Raw genomic sequence first — 15,786 nt, forward strand, 5'->3', positions numbered from 1 at the left:
GGTAAGAAACATCATAAGACCCTCCCTAAGCTCAAAAAACAGTATTATTTAACCTACTCAGCCATTTTGTGAGACCAGAGTGAGTAGTAGCTGAGAGCAGTGTACTTGTATTTAGCGTGTCACTTGCCACATCACCTGCCACAAGCTGCGGATTGTCCACTTGCCACGTCATCTGCAACGTCACCTGGCCACGCCACCTGCCACAAGTTGTGGATTGTCCACTGGCCACGTCACCTGCCATGTCACCTTGTCACGTCACCTGCCACAAGTTGTGGATTGTCCATTTGCCATATCATCTGGCCACGTCACCTGGCCACAAGTTGTGGATTGTCCACTGGCCACGTCACCTGCCACAAGTTGTGGATTGTCTACTGGCCATGTCACCTGACCACGACACCTGCCACAAGTTGTGGATTGTCCACTTGCCACGTCACCTGCCACAAGTGGATTATCCACTTGCCAAATCACCTGGCCACGTCACCTGCCACAAGTTGTGGATTGTCCACTGGCCACGTCACCTGCCAAAAGTTGTGGATTGTCCACTTGCCACAAGTTACGGATTGTCCACTTGCCACGTCACCTGGCCATGTCACCTGGCACATCACCTACCACAAGTTGTGGATTGTTCACTTGCCACATCACCTGGCACGTCACTTGCCAGGTCACCTGCCACAAGTTGTGGATTGTCCACTTGCCATGTCACCTGGCCATGTCACCTGGCCACATCACCTGCCACAAGTTGTGGATTGTCCATTTGCCACATCACCTGGCCACGTCACCTGCCACAAGTTGTGAATTGTCCACTTGCCACGTCACCTGGCTACAAGTTGTGGATTGTCCACTGGCCACATCACCTGACAATGTCATCTGGCCACGTCACCTGCCACAAGTTGTGGATTGTCCACTTGCCACAAGTTGTGAATTATCCACTTGCCAAATCACCTGCCACATCACCTGGCCATGTCACCTGGCCACAAGTTGTGGATTGTCCACTGGCCACGTCACCTGGCAATGTCATCTGGCCACGTCACCTGCCACAAATTGTGGATTGTCCACTTGCCAAGTCACCTGCAACAAGTTGCGGATTGTCCACTTGCCATGTCACCTGGCCATCTCACCTAGCCATGTCACCTGTTCACATTACCTGGCCACGTCACCTGCCCATGTCTCCTGCCACAAGTTGTGGATTGTCCACTGGTCATGTCACCTGGCCACGTCACCTGCCACAAGTTGTGGATTGTCCACGTCACCTGGCAATGTCATCTGGCCACGTCACCTGCCACAAGTTGTGGATTGTACACTTGTCAAGTCACCTGCCACAAGTTGCGGATTGTCTACTTGTCATGTCACCTATCCACGTCACCTGTTCACATTACCTGGCCACGTCACCTGCCCATGTCACCTGTCACAAGTTGTGGATTATCCACTGGTCACGTCACCTGCCACAAGTTGTGGATTGTCCACTGGCCACGTCATCTGGCCACAAGTTGTGGATTGTCCACAATGCAATGCAAGCAATTACATTTGTCTTTATGTTTTTTTTTATGGTTTTTCATCATTTGCCATAATTTTTGAGATTTCTATTAAAAAAAAATAGGTCACCTTTAAAAACGCCTATAAACGAAATTGCGGCAAAACGCCAGTACCGCGTTTTGCGTCTGAAACGCGAAAACTTTTGCGTCTGAACCCATTTTTTTGCTTCTGGAGAAACGAGGTTAAACGCAACTGCCTAAAAACGGCAATAAATGAGACTGTGTGCATGGATACATAGGATAACATTGAATGTGTTCAGGGGCAGTTGAAAAAGTTGTCCAACTGCCTCTGAACATGCGTTTACCAATGTCTCGTGTGCATGGGGCCTTAGATACAGATATACAGATCTGATGGTTTAACCCTTCTAGAACTAGTGTGGTTTTTCTCCTTGATTATTTATTAAGTTTTCACAGCACTACTGCACTTTGGGGATCACTTGTTTGCACATTGCGCCTTTGCACTATATCTTTGTAGTTGTTTTATATTTAGGCCCCATGCACACGAGACGCAGATGCAAACTCATCTAAACACACGTTTTTCAAACGCAAAAAACGCCTGTTTTGCCGCGAATTTTGCAGCGTTTTACCCCGTTTGCGTTTAGAAGCTTTTAGGTAAGAAACATCATAAGACCCTCCCTAAGCTCAAAAAACAGTATTATTTAACCATTTCAGCCATTTTGTGAGACCAGAGTGAGTAGTAGCTGAGAGAGCAGTGTACTTGTATTTAGCATGTCACTTGCCACATCACCTGCCACAAGCTGCGGATTGTCCACTTGCCACATCATCTACCACGTCACCTGCCACAAGTTGTGAATTGTCCACTTGCCATGTCATCTGCAATGTCACATGGCCACGCCACCTGCCACAAGTTGTGGATTGTCCACTGGCCACGTTACCTGCCACAAAAAATGGAGTTACACTTACCGGTAACGTCCTTTCCAGTAGTCTTTCAGGACAGCCACAAATAGAGAGATAGGCTCCTCCTCTTCCTTTAGGAAACACTGCACAGCCTTCAAATTCTCTCCTCCCCCTGCTAGACCTCAGTTTTTATACGAGCACCTCCGGTCCGCTGGGGAGACACAAGAACATGTTAGTAATCCATAGTTTGAACATCAATATCATACTATGTTCCTGGACTAAAAACCAATCTTCCAACTTCGGGTGGGTAACCAGGGCTGTCCTGAAAGACTACTGGAAAGGACGTTACCGGTAAGTGTAACTCCATTTTTCCCTATCCGTCTTTCAGGACAGCCACAAATAGAGAGGATAATCGAGTACTTACAATTAGGGTGGGACTACGGCTTGCAAGACTTTTCTCCCAAAAGCTTGTTCGCCTGCTGACACCAAGTCTACTCTATAATGCTTGACGAAGGTGGCGTAGCTGGACCAAGTTGCGGCTCTGCATATTTGATCTGGCGTTGCTCCAGCCCTTTCAGCCTGAGAAGTAGCCACCGCTCGAGTAGAGTGTGCCTTTATTCCTGTAGGGACTTCCCTACCAGTCAAGGAGTAAGCCTGCCCAATAACTAATCTAAGCCATCTAGCAATTGTGCGTCGAGACGCTTTCTGTCCCTTTCTGGCTCCGGAAAACAAAACAAATAAAGAGTCTGACTTCCTAAAGCTTTGGGTCAGCTCCAAGTATTGTAGGATGCATCTCCTGACATCTAGTGTACTAAACTTGAATTCCCTTTCACCTGAAGGATTGGAACAAAACGAAGGCAATACAACCTCCTGGCTTCTATGAAATTTGGAAGCCACTTTAGGCAAAAAGGCCGGATCGGTTTTAAAAACAACCCGATCCGAAAAAATAACGCAAAAAGGAGGTCGAATGGACAGGGCTTCCAATTCGCTGACCCTCCTGGCAGTGGTCACTGCAACCAAAAAGACTGTTTTAAGTGTTAAATCTTTTAACAAACATTTGTCTAGGGGTTCAAAAGGCAAACCTGTTAACACCTGTAAAACTAACGAAAGATCCCACTTGGGGAAGGGGGGACCCTGAGAAGGTTTCTGTCTGGACAAAGCCCTAAAGAACCTGATTACCCAAGGATTAGAGGCTAGAGGGGTCTCTAGAAATACACTAATGGCTGAGACCTGACTTTTAAGGGTACTCACTGATAAGCCCTTATGCGCTCCGCACTGCAGGAACTCTAGAACGGACGTGTGGCTTTGTGCTGAAAAGGAAAACTCTCGGCACCATGCATTAAAGCGAAGCCAGACTTTTCTATAAATAGAACGTGTCTCCTTCTTCCTACTGTTAAGAAGGGTGGTAGTCAGTTTGTCTGAAAAACCTCTGGATCTCAGTAAGGACTCTTCAGTAGCCACGCCGCAAGGTTCCACCTGTGGGCATAGGACTGGTCCCTGCGAGAGGAGATCTTCTCGAAGTGCAAGGAAAAAGGGAGGTTCTACAGTCAGTTGTTTGAGGACTGAGAACCAAGCTCTCTTGGGCCAGTGGGGCGCCACTAGGATAAGTGAGGTGTTTTCCCACTGAAGCTTCCTTAGGACCAGTGGTAGAAGAACTGGGGGTGGGAAGGCGTAACAAAGTCCGAAACGCCAGCTCTGGGACAAGGCATCTATCCCTCTTGCTCCCTCTCCCCTGCCCTGAGAGAAAAAACAAAGGGTTTTTGTGTTCTGTCTGGACGCAAAGAGGTCTATCTCTGGAGACCCCCATCTCTTGACCAAGAGATGGAAGACCTCCTGATTGAGGGACCACTCGTCCTCCCTCAGCTGGCTTCGACTGAGGAAGTCTGCTGTACTGTTTTCTATACCCCTTATAAAGATTGCTGATAAGGACAGGGTGTTTGTCTCGGCCCAGCGAAACATTTCTGTTGTAATGGCCGACAGGGCTACACACCTGGTGCCACCCTGTTTGTTCACATAGGCCACGGCCGAGGCGTTGTCTGACCTCACCTGGACGTGATGTCCTTGAAGCCTCTCCTGAAAGAAAATGAGGGCTAGTCCGATCGCCCTCAGCTCCTTCCAGTTGGAGGAATGTCTCTGCTCTGCCGCTTTTCAAACACCCTGTGCTGGAAGGACCCCCAGGTGAGCTCCCCAACCTCTGCCGCTTGCGTCTGTGGTAATCACTTGTGGAGACTGGATATGCCACAGTCGACCCTGCGACAAATTGGCGCTCTTCCTCCACCACCAGAGAGATCTCTTTACCTGGCTTGGGACTTGTACAAGGACGTCTAGGCGTTCTGAGCTGTGATCCCAGATTTTTAGTAGGAAAGCCTGTAGGACCCGAAAGTGAAACCCGGCCCACTGGACCGCCGGCAGGGTGGAGGTTAACAACCCCAGTACTGACATCAGGAACCTGATTGAAACCTGATGGCTGCCCTGGAGGGCAGCTACCGACTTGTCCAGTTTTAGAGCTTTCTCTAATGGGAGAAAGACCCTTAGAAGGGTGGAGTCCAGGATGTACCCTAAATAAGGAATGCGCTGTGATGGTACCAGGCTGGATTTTTCCAGGTTCAACAGCCACCCTAGGTCCATAAGGGTCCTCTTGGTTAATTCCAGGTCCCTGGATAACTGCTCCGGGGACGCTGCAAAAAGAAGCAGGTCGTCCAAGTATGCTATTATGCCTACTCCCTGAAGACGCAGAAGGGCTATAGGTTCCGCCAGGACCTTTGTGAACACGCGGGGTGAGGAGGATAGACCAAATGGCAAGGCCTGGAACTGCAGGTGCACCACCGATGTTCCCAAGTCTATTGCTAGCCGCAGAAACTCCTGAGACCCCTCTGCAATGGGTACGTGCAGGTACGCGTCCCTGAGGTCCAGGGAGACCATAAAGCAATTCTGTGGTAGGAGGGCCCTCACCGTAAAGATTGACTCCATACGGAATCTTTTGTATGCTACTGACTTGTTCAGTGGTTTTAGGTTTAAGATTAACCTGTACTTTCCGGAGGGTTTCCTTACCACGAATATATGGCAATAAAACCCTTTTTTCTCTTCCACTTTTGGGACTCTGAGAACCACATTTTGGTCCTCCAGATCCTTCAAGGCCCCTACTAGAGCTTCTGCTTTTTCTTTGTCTCTGGGGAGCTGAGTGACCAGGTACCTCTGAGGGGGAGGTGATGAGAACTCCAGGGAGTACCCCTTTCTTACGATCGCCAAGACGTACCTGTTTGGGGAGATAGACTCCCATTGTGGGAGGAAGGCCCCCAACCTTCCCCCCACCCTGATCTGGGAGTCATTGTTTCTTAGGGGGCTGGTCAGGAGGGCGAAAAATCGCTCCGCTTCCCCTACCCCTGGGTGTCCAGATCTTTTTCTGATTTTCTGGTTTAGGGACCCCTGTGTGCCTTTGGGGACAAAACCCCCTCCCTTTCAGTGGAGTTTTACGTTTGAACGGAAAATATTTTTTCTTATCCGCCGTGCGGTCTAAGACTGACTCCAGACCGGGACCAAACAGAAGATCTCCTGTAAACGGAATCCCACATAATTTGGACTTGGAGGCAATGTCTCCTGACCAAGTCTTGAGCCAGAGAGCTCTTCTGGCGGAATTAGCCAGAGCTGCCGACCTAGCCGACATGCGGACGGATTCTGCCGAAGCATCAGCAATATAGGCCACCCCTTTTAAAATTGTAGGGAAGGAAGCCAAAATAGTCTCCTTATCCGTCTCAGCTTCAATGTGTTCTTGGATTTTTGAAAGCCAGTGCTCCAAATTACGGGCCACTACCGTAACTGCCAATTCCGGCTTTAAATTCCCAATTATGGACTCCTAAGCTTTTTTTAAGAGAGAGTCCATCCTCTTATCCATGGCATCTGTCAGATTGCCCATATCCTCGAATGCTAAGTCGGTCTTTCTGGAGACCTGTGAAAAGGCCGCATCTAATTTAGGCATCTTATTCCAGATAGAAGTGGAATCATCTGCAAAGGGAAACCTTCTCTTAAGGGACTGTGAAAAAAAGGGTTTTCTTTCAGGGTCTTGCCACTCCTTCTTAACAGTATCTATCAGAAGTTTGTGAACCGGGAAGACCTTGCCCTTGTGTTCCCCCAGACCCCTGTACATCTGGTCATGGAGGCTAAGAGGTTTACTGTCTGTGTGAATGCCCAGGGTCGTGTAAATGGCACCTAGCAATTCCTCAACCTCATCAAGAGATAACTTATATCTAGAAGACTTTTTGGACTCACTGTCCTGGTCCTCTTCACCTGACTCTGCCTGAGAGTCAGATGCAACATTCTCCAACCAGGAGTGTTGTACATGAGAAGGGCCTGCAATATCAACTGCCTCAGCTGAAGGATCAGGAGAGACAGGTGCAATACCCTGATCATCAGGCTGGGTTGTAACCTGTGTGGGTACCAGGGGGGACTGCACCCTTTCAAACAAGGATTTGAAGGAGGAAAAAGTAGAGGCCAACTCTTTAACGGAGGCTGCTAAACTGTCTTCCTGTTCTGCATCCCTTTCCCTGACTAGAGAGTTTATGCAGTCCCTGCATAAAACTTTCGTCCAAGAATCAGGAAGAGAGTCCCTAGAGGAGGCACATTTTTTTCTAGAACTATGTGTCCTACCTGTTTTTTCTTGGCTTTTTTCTAGGCTTTTCTGAAAAAAATAGAAGACAAAAAGGACCCCACACATTAAAACAAGCCAATTTAAAAAAAAAAACATTATGGTTACAACCCTCTGGGAACACTAGACAGACACTACTGCTAGGTGCCCTGCTGCCATTTCCTCCTCTCCCCCAACCACCAAAGGGAACCAGAGGAGAAAAAAGACAGAGTCTAAGGTTTTGGGAATCCCTCCCCAGGAAACCCTTACCTTAGACTGGCTGGAGGGAGCGTCCTTGGTCGGGTCCCGATCCGGAGAGGTCACCGACATTGCGAGGTGGTTGCGCTGTGCCTAACTCGTCTCCACGAGTATCCGACTCCCCAGCAGCACGCGTGGGTCCCTATCAGCGCCGCGACCCGGAACCGGAAGTCGCGGGTCAAAGGGAATCCTTTCCGAGGCGCACCGGAAATGATGTCGCCCGCCACTCGGCCCGCGATTTTCAAAGGGAAAAAAGCAAAAAGCAAATGCGGCCTGTAAACAGGGCGCCCGGATCAGAACTCCCCCGCCGCGGTCCTGTGGACACGATAGGGACCCCCCACAAGCTGGCTGTCGCGCTCGACACGGGTTGGGGTGGCGTTTTTGGCGGTAAGTCTTCGCCTATCATCCTCTAGGAAGCCCCTGCTCCCTATGAAATTACTATGGCCTACAGTCCCCTGACTGCACTGCCCTGGTTCCTCAGCAGTGTCTCCCCACCGGAGGAAACACTAAGAACTGAGGTCTAGCAGGGGGAGGAGAGAATTTGAAGGCTGTGCAGTGTTTCCTAAAGGAAGAGGAGGAGCCTATCTCTCTATTTGTGGCTGTCCTGAAAGACGGATAGGGAAATGTGGATTGTCCATTTGCCATGTCATCTGGCCACGTCACCGGGCAATGTCACCTGCCACAAGTTGTGGATTGTCCACTGGCCACGTCACCTCCCACGTCAACTGGCCACGTCACCTGCCACAAGTTGTGGATTGTCTACTGGCCACGTCACCTGACCACGACACCTGCTACAAGTTGTGGATTGTCCACTTGCCACGTCACCTGCCACAAGTGGATTATCCACTTGCCAAATCACCTGGCCACGTCACCTGCCACAAGTTGTGGATTGTCCACTTGCCACGTCACCTGTCACAAGTGGATTATCCACTTGCCAAATCACCTGGCCACGTCACCTACCACAAGTTGTGGATTGTCCACTGGCCACATCACCTTGCCACGTCACCTGCCAAAAGTTGTGGATTGTCTACTGGCCACGTCACCTGCCACAAGTTGTGGATTGTCCACTTGCCACGTCACCTGACCACAACACCTGCCACAAGTTGTGAATTGTCCACTGGCCACGCCACCTGGCCACAAGTTGTGGATTGTCCACTTGCCACGTCACCTGGCTAAAAGTTGTGGATTGTCCACTGGCCACATCACCTGACAATGTCATCTGGCCACGTCACCTGCCACAAGTTGTGGATTGTCTACTGGCCACGTCACCTGCCACAAGTTGTGGATTGTCCACTTGCCACGTCACCTGACCACAACACCTGCCACAAGTTGTGAATTGTCCACTGGCCACAAGTTGTGGATTGTCCACTTGCCACGTCACCTGGCCACGTCACCTGGCTAAAAGTTGTGGATTGTCCACTGGCCACATCACCTGGCAATGTCATCTGGCCACGTCACCTGCCACAAGTTGTGGATTGTCCACTTGCCATGTCACCAGGCCATGTCACCTGGCCACGTCACCTGGCCACAAGTTGTGGATTGTCCACTTGCCACATCACCTGCCACAAGTTGTGGATTATTCACTTGCCAAATCGCCTGCCACGTCACCTGGCCATGTCACCTGGCCACGTCACCTGCCACAAGTTGTGGATTGTCTACTGGCCACGTCACCTGGCAATGTTCTCTGGCCACGTCACCTGCCACAAGTTGCGGATTATCCACTTGCCATGTCACCTGGCCATGTCACCTAGCCACTTAACCTGTTCACATTACCTGGCCACGTCACCTGCCACAAGTTGTGGATTGTCCACTGGTCATGTCACCTGCCACAAGTTGTGAATTGTCCACAATGCAATGCAAGCAATTACATTTTTTTATGGTTTTTCATCATTTGCCATCATTTTTGAGATTTCTAAAGTAAAAAAATAGGTCACCTTTAAAAACGCCTATAAACGAAATCGCGGCAAAACGCCGGCACCACGTTTTGTGTCCAAAACGCGAAAAACTTTTGCGTCTGAACCCTTTTTTATGCTTCTGGAAAAACGAGGTTAAACGCAACTGCCTAAAAACGGCAATAAACGAGACTGTGTGCATGGATACATAGGATAACATTGTTGTCCAACTGCCTCTGAACATGCGTTTACCAGTGTCTCGTGTGCATGGGGCCTTAGATACAGATATACAGATCTGATGGTTTAACCCTTCTAGAACTAGTGTGGTTTTTCTCCTTGATTATTTATTAAGTTTTCACAGCACTACTGCACTTTGGGGATCACTTGTTTGCACATTGCGCCTTTGCACTATATCTTTGTAGTTGTTTTATATTTTAGATGAATATTGTAATAGCACTTTAGTATACTAGCTATATTAATACTGTGCTTAGTAAGGGGTTGGTTGTTAGCGCATCAATAACCACATTATATAATTTATATTTGTGATGCTGTACATGAATATGGTATAATTTTATTTTCATTCGCTCATGTAAACATTTTTTGTGTACAATAATAAAATGATGTGTTTTTATTAAACTTTTACGCAGGTGCCTTAAAGTGTTGCTAAACCCAGGACCCTGTATGCACCATATCTGGCTCCCACAGTACAAAAGGACATTGAAATTAAATAGCTTTAGTAAATATAAACTGCTAAATACCTTTTTCATCAGCAGTTAGAACAGTCTTGTGACTTCAATCCGTGTCTGGTTAAAGCTTGTAGGAAGAGTCTTCATTCTGCTCTGACACTGTCTGGTCAGTGCTGATTGGCCCTGTGCTGATCACATACACTCTCCCAAGAAAAAAAAAAAGAAACAAAAAAAAAAAAACACTATCTAACACCACACACCAAACTGAGCATGTGCAGCTTGTTCCCCAGCCCCTGTTCTATCAGCAGATAAATTGGGGTCTGTGGGAGAATGGGAGGAACAAAGCGACTGGATCAAATTGCTTTTTTACACAATGCAGAGGATTAACCCCTATAGTAAAACAAGCATGCTTTACTACATATACAAACTGATTTTACTGTTGTGGGTTTATTAACACTAAGTGCTTGTTAACACAAAAACGTCCTCCAGATCCGTTCAGGATGCTTTTCTGCCTGCACGTTTTTAAAGGTTTTTTTTTATGCGTTTTACTGCATTCCAGTATATCATGTTGTACTTTTTTTCTGGAACTGAAAAGCACTAGAACGCACTGTGCTGGAGTGAACGATGCCACTGAAACCCATATAACCTACTTTCCATGCTTTTTTGATGCAGAAAAAAAGCACTACACTGCATGTGGTGTGAACGGACCCTTAGGCCCCGTACACACGAACGAACATGTCCGATGAAACTGGTCCGCGGACCAGTTTCATCGGACATGTTCGGTCGTGTGTACGGCCTAGAGGACAGGTTTCCTGGCCTAGCGGACAGGTTTCCAGCGGACAAAAGTTTCTTAGCATGCTTAGAAACGTGTCCGCTGGAAACCTGTCTGTCGGACATGTCCGCTGGTTAGTACGTCTAACCAGCGGACCGAAATCCCGCGCATGCGTCGAATTGATTCGACGCATGCGTGGAAGCATTGCACTTTCGTGTTTGAGAACGTCAGTGTCTTCTACGTCACCGCGTTCTCTGTCCCCGGGGATTTTGGTCTGATGGTGTGTACACACATCAGACCAAAAGCTCCCAGGAGACATGTCCGATGAAAACAGTCCGCGGACCGTTTTCATCAGACATGTCTCCTCGTGTGTACAGGGCCTGAAAGTCCTTTGGGCGTTTGTGCTCATTTTTATTAATGTGACCAGTAACACAGATTTGTATTAAATTTTTTTACTGATCTAAATGTGACACTAGATATTTTCTCTCCTTTGTGTACAGGTTCAATGAAGGCATTCAGATCATTAAAACAAATAAAAAAAGCCAAAACACCTATAATGGTGGTGTTTTTTTAGCACCTGCGTACAAGAGACCTTAAAGACACATTTTAACTATTGCTATCTGAGTGCATATGCCAGTTTAGCTGTTATTTGAGTACTTTAGAGCAGGTTTTAAAGAATTACATTTCATACTGACCTGACGCAAGAACTCGCATTGTTTTAGAAACTCCACCCCAAGGAGCACCAAGAGCCACAAAAGAATGAATGTATTTGTCCTTCCAGTTTTGGGTCTGGTGGTTGAGGAAATAAAGTGTATACAGGTTTCCCATGCTGTGTGCAATGAGCGCCACAGGGCTCTTGTAGGTTTCAAACATCGTTTCTATGAGCTTCTGTAAAGCTTCAAAGTATTCAGTGTTTTCATCTGGATAACAGAAAATACAATTAATCAGTACTTGGATTCATTCTTTAACCTGCTCTCTCCCTTACTTTCTATTATTCCCTTTTTATGAACACAGTGGATACAACAGCTATACTGTTGAGTTTTCCCGTCCAGCGGTGCATCTCTCTTTAGGCTGCTTTCACACGAATGCCACGTACACATGACTTTTTTAAGGGTCCAGAAAAAACGACGTTTTTTTCAACCCGATCATTAAAACGGCCTTGCCTACACACGATCGTGAAAAAAAAATGCTCTAGCAAAGCACGGTGACGTACAACACGTACGACAACACTATAAAGGGGAAGTTCCATTTGGATGGCGCCACCCTTGGGACTGCTTTTGCTGATTGCGTGTTACCCCGAAAATAAGACCTACCCATAAAATAAGCTGTAGCAGGATTTCTAAGCATTTCCGAAATATAAGCCATACCCCCGAAAATAAGACATAGTGATAAAAAAAGTTTTTTTTCACTGACATCAATGTGTCTGGTGGCCAGAACACAGTCATATGAGGATGTTGTAGTGCTCTGGTGACAATGTGTAAAAAAATCTATAAAAAAAAAAAGTGAAAAACCCACAAATTGTATTTATTTATTAATTTTCCCAAAAATTGTGACAATATATTACAACTTCTAAAAAACTCACCACGCATCTTACTAATAGTTTACAGTACATCTAGAAAGTATTCACAGCGCTTCACTTTTTCCACATTTTGTTATGTTACAGCCTTATTGCAAAATGGATTAAATATTTTTTTTTCCTTCAAAATTCTACAAACAATACCCTATAATTACAACGTAAAATGCGTTTGTTTGAAGTCTTTTCAAATTTATTAAAAATAGAAAATGAAAAAAAGTCACATGTACATAAGTATTCACAGCCTTGGCTTAATACTTTGTTGAGGCACCTTAGGAATCAATTACAGTCTCAAGTCTTTATGGTGCTACAAGCTTGGCACCAGTGTTCATTTTGGTAGCAAATTTTGATTTAGTTTTAGTCTTAGGACAAAAAGTTGTGTTGTCACAAATACAAGCCTGCATTCAGTATACACCTGATGAGGTGTTAAATCAAGCGTCTGCTGCCATACTACTGGCTAAGTGTGTAGCTACAGCTGACACACCTGACTTGAGCCAATACCTGAAACTCTGTGGGAAATTGATGGGTATGATGTTGGATTGTTGAATGTGACACCTGTACATGTCAAACTAAAGGAAGGCGCTCACCATCCATGTAAGCCCCAGTATCCCCTGAACCCACAACAGATAGAAGGGATACAATTACAACTTGACAGATATCTGAAAAAGGATGTAGTTGCCAAATGTACATTACCTGCAAATACTCCTATTTCCAGTAAAAAAAAAAGGGTGAACCAGGACAACCAACTGTATACCGGTTGGTACATGATTTACAAGGGGGGTGAATAAGCTAGTAAATGATATCAAGGTATGTCCTAAGACAAAAACTGATCCCAGCGCTCAATGGATATAATAAGCTAAAATATGGCTGTGTGAGTATAAACGCAGAAGAGCAGCCATTATTAAAATGTTGTTCATAATCTGCTACAATCTGATATACAGTTCAAAAGAGTTCAACCCTCTAAACTATCCACACATCAAACTGTAAGGCCCCATACACACGAGAGGATTTATCCGCAGATACGGTCCAGCGGACCGTATCCGCGGATAAATCCTCTCAAAGATTTCAGAGGATTTCTATGCGATGGCGTGTACACACCATCGCATTGAAATCCGCGCTGAAATCCTCTGCCGATGACGTGTCGCGCCGTCGCCGCTATTATGACGCGGCGACGGGCGCGACGCTGTCATATAAGGAATTCCACGCATGCGTCAAGTCATTACGACGCGTGCGGGGAATCCCTTTAGACGGATGGATCCGGTAAGTCTGTACAGACGAGCGGATCCATCCGTTGGAATGGATTCCAGCAGATGGATTTGTTGAGCATGTCAGCAAATATCCATCTGCTGGAAATCCATCCCAGGGGAGATTTATCTGCGGATAAATATCCCACGGAGTGTACACACCATAGAATCTATCCGCTGAAACCCGTTTGCACGGATTTATCTGCGGATAGATTCTATGGTGTGTATGGGGCCTAAAGGTATGGGAGAAACAGAGCAATGTGATTGTAATGACAATCCCCACAGAGTCCTATTGGTTGTTACACATCATATAGTCTCTTGCTCATAACTTTTTCCATTCCTTAATGTGGAGTATTGTCCAATCCTGGTGTATCCAAATTATACTTGATACTGTGTCCCCCTCAAGGTTCTCTACTCACCAGATCACAATGATGTGTGTTGCCTTTAAGATATCCTCTAAGCCTCAGATCATCAGCCTCTTTCCTCCTGGATTCAATTCAACACAGCGTCCAGTGCTCCTTTCAGAACCCGTTGGATCAGTGTAATGAATCGGTCCATTCAGCATGTATGACCATGAAATAAAGCAGAGGGGCAGAGAATAGTGTAATACTGTATTTATTAGGAACTTTCCCCCGCAACAAAAAAATATATGCTTACAAGGTTAAAATATTAAAAGCATTAGCTCACGCAGGTAGTGGTGCTTGTCAGCACGGCTCCAGCTGATGAGTCCCGGGTACAGCTGAGTCTGTGTGTGAACGATGCGTCGCGACTGATCGTATATATAGGCGGATGGTGCCTTGCGGACCCGCCCCTCCGCCTATCAGGAGCTGTTAAAATCGGACAGTGAAACACGCATTTGCTAGCTCAGCATCGCCCCTCCGTTGTTAAGCTTCGGAAGGTTTACTAAGTTCAGCCCCTTTCCTATGCATAACAGTGCTGCGGGGCGTGTGCGTTACACCTCCGGTGGGACGGACTAGCACATCTCTTATAGAACGGCCCGCCCTCCACAGCTGATCCTATGTTGATCGTCCCTGTGTCAGCCCGTATATCTCCCCACTCATTATAGAGAGGGAGAAAGGGAGCATATGAAAAGACCTTCCCTGCTGACAGCCAAACTGATTACTAAGGGAAGGTTCTTCCTGTTGACACCTGCACCTGTTTAGACAGCAACCTGCCATATAGGTTAATGTTAAGACAACAGAATGAATACATTTAAAATGACATTTGTCTATGTTAATAAACATATTAAAAAATCATTTAAAAAAACATTTGAAAAAGTCATTCGAAAGATCAGCATTAATGGTATTCAGTTATCACCGGCACTGTAGTGCAACTGTAATAGTCATGCTGAATTGTATATAATTGCAAAGGATGATAAACCCTTCAGCTATGGGCACGTTATCCGTGAACTGGAGGTTGTAGATAGCGACTGTGCACAGTCGCTATCTTGTCTCAGTTTTAAATCATCCATTGCAATATTAACCGATTAAATATACATAAATTTACAAAATAATAAATAATATCATGTTAAGCAAAAAAAGGAGAGAGAATAAGCAAAATTTGTTAAAATTCATATCCAGTGCTTATTGAGTGGCCTCCCTGCCATTTGCTGCATTAGTGATTACTGATAAAACAGTTTAGGTCCAGGTCAATGTTAAGCCCGTTCGGGCTGAGTGTGTTGGTGAGAAATATCCATTCTGTTTCGCGTTTTGATATTTCCCTTACCATATTAGACCCTCTCCAATTGGGTTCTATTTTATCAATTCCCAAGAATTTTAATCCTATTGTTTTTTTGTTGTGTTTTTCCCTAAAATGCAAAGATACACTGTGTTCCTTATATCCAATTGAGATGTTATATATGTGTTCAGACACCCTTTTGGATAATTTTCTTTTTGTGCAACCTATGTACATCAGCCCACATGGGCATTCCAAGGCGTAAACCACATGTGTTGATATACACGTTATACATTCTTTAATTTCAAATTGTCTACCATTGACTGTAGAGGAGAACTGAGTCAGTCCCCTCAATTGAGTGGATACTTGGCGACATGCTTTATATCTCCTGCAAGCCGTGAAACCTGGTCTGTCCCAGAACATCTGGATTTTCTTTGGTGGATCCAATACCTTCTTTACAATATGATCCCCAAAAGATGGCGCCTTTCGATAAATAAACGGTGGGGCACTGGGTAGTACTGGGTTCAATAATTTATCCATTGTAAGAATCCCCCAGTGTTTCTTGAAGATAGCCTCAATGTCCTTATATTGTTCGTGGTACCCAGATATAAATCCCCATTCGTGTTGCTGATTGGGGGGTCGTGTTCGTGGTTCCAATAGACGTTCCTGGGAAGTG

The 15,786-nt window shown here is 46.1% G+C and overlaps 1 protein-coding gene across 1 annotated transcript in view; it reads right to left on the reverse strand.

Annotated features, from left to right (window-relative positions):
- PLA2G15 (phospholipase A2 group XV) overlaps positions 1-15,786 on the reverse strand; it is a 553,772-nt gene that overhangs the window by 126,766 nt on the left and 411,220 nt on the right. Inside the window, 1 exon segment of the mRNA XM_040328765.1 lies at positions 11,315-11,539. Coding sequence (XP_040184699.1) covers positions 11,315-11,539 — 225 coding nt within the window.

Source organism: Rana temporaria, chromosome 11, assembly GCF_905171775.1.
Source record: "Rana temporaria chromosome 11, aRanTem1.1, whole genome shotgun sequence".
Classification (NCBI taxonomy): Eukaryota; Metazoa; Chordata; class Amphibia; order Anura; family Ranidae; genus Rana; species Rana temporaria.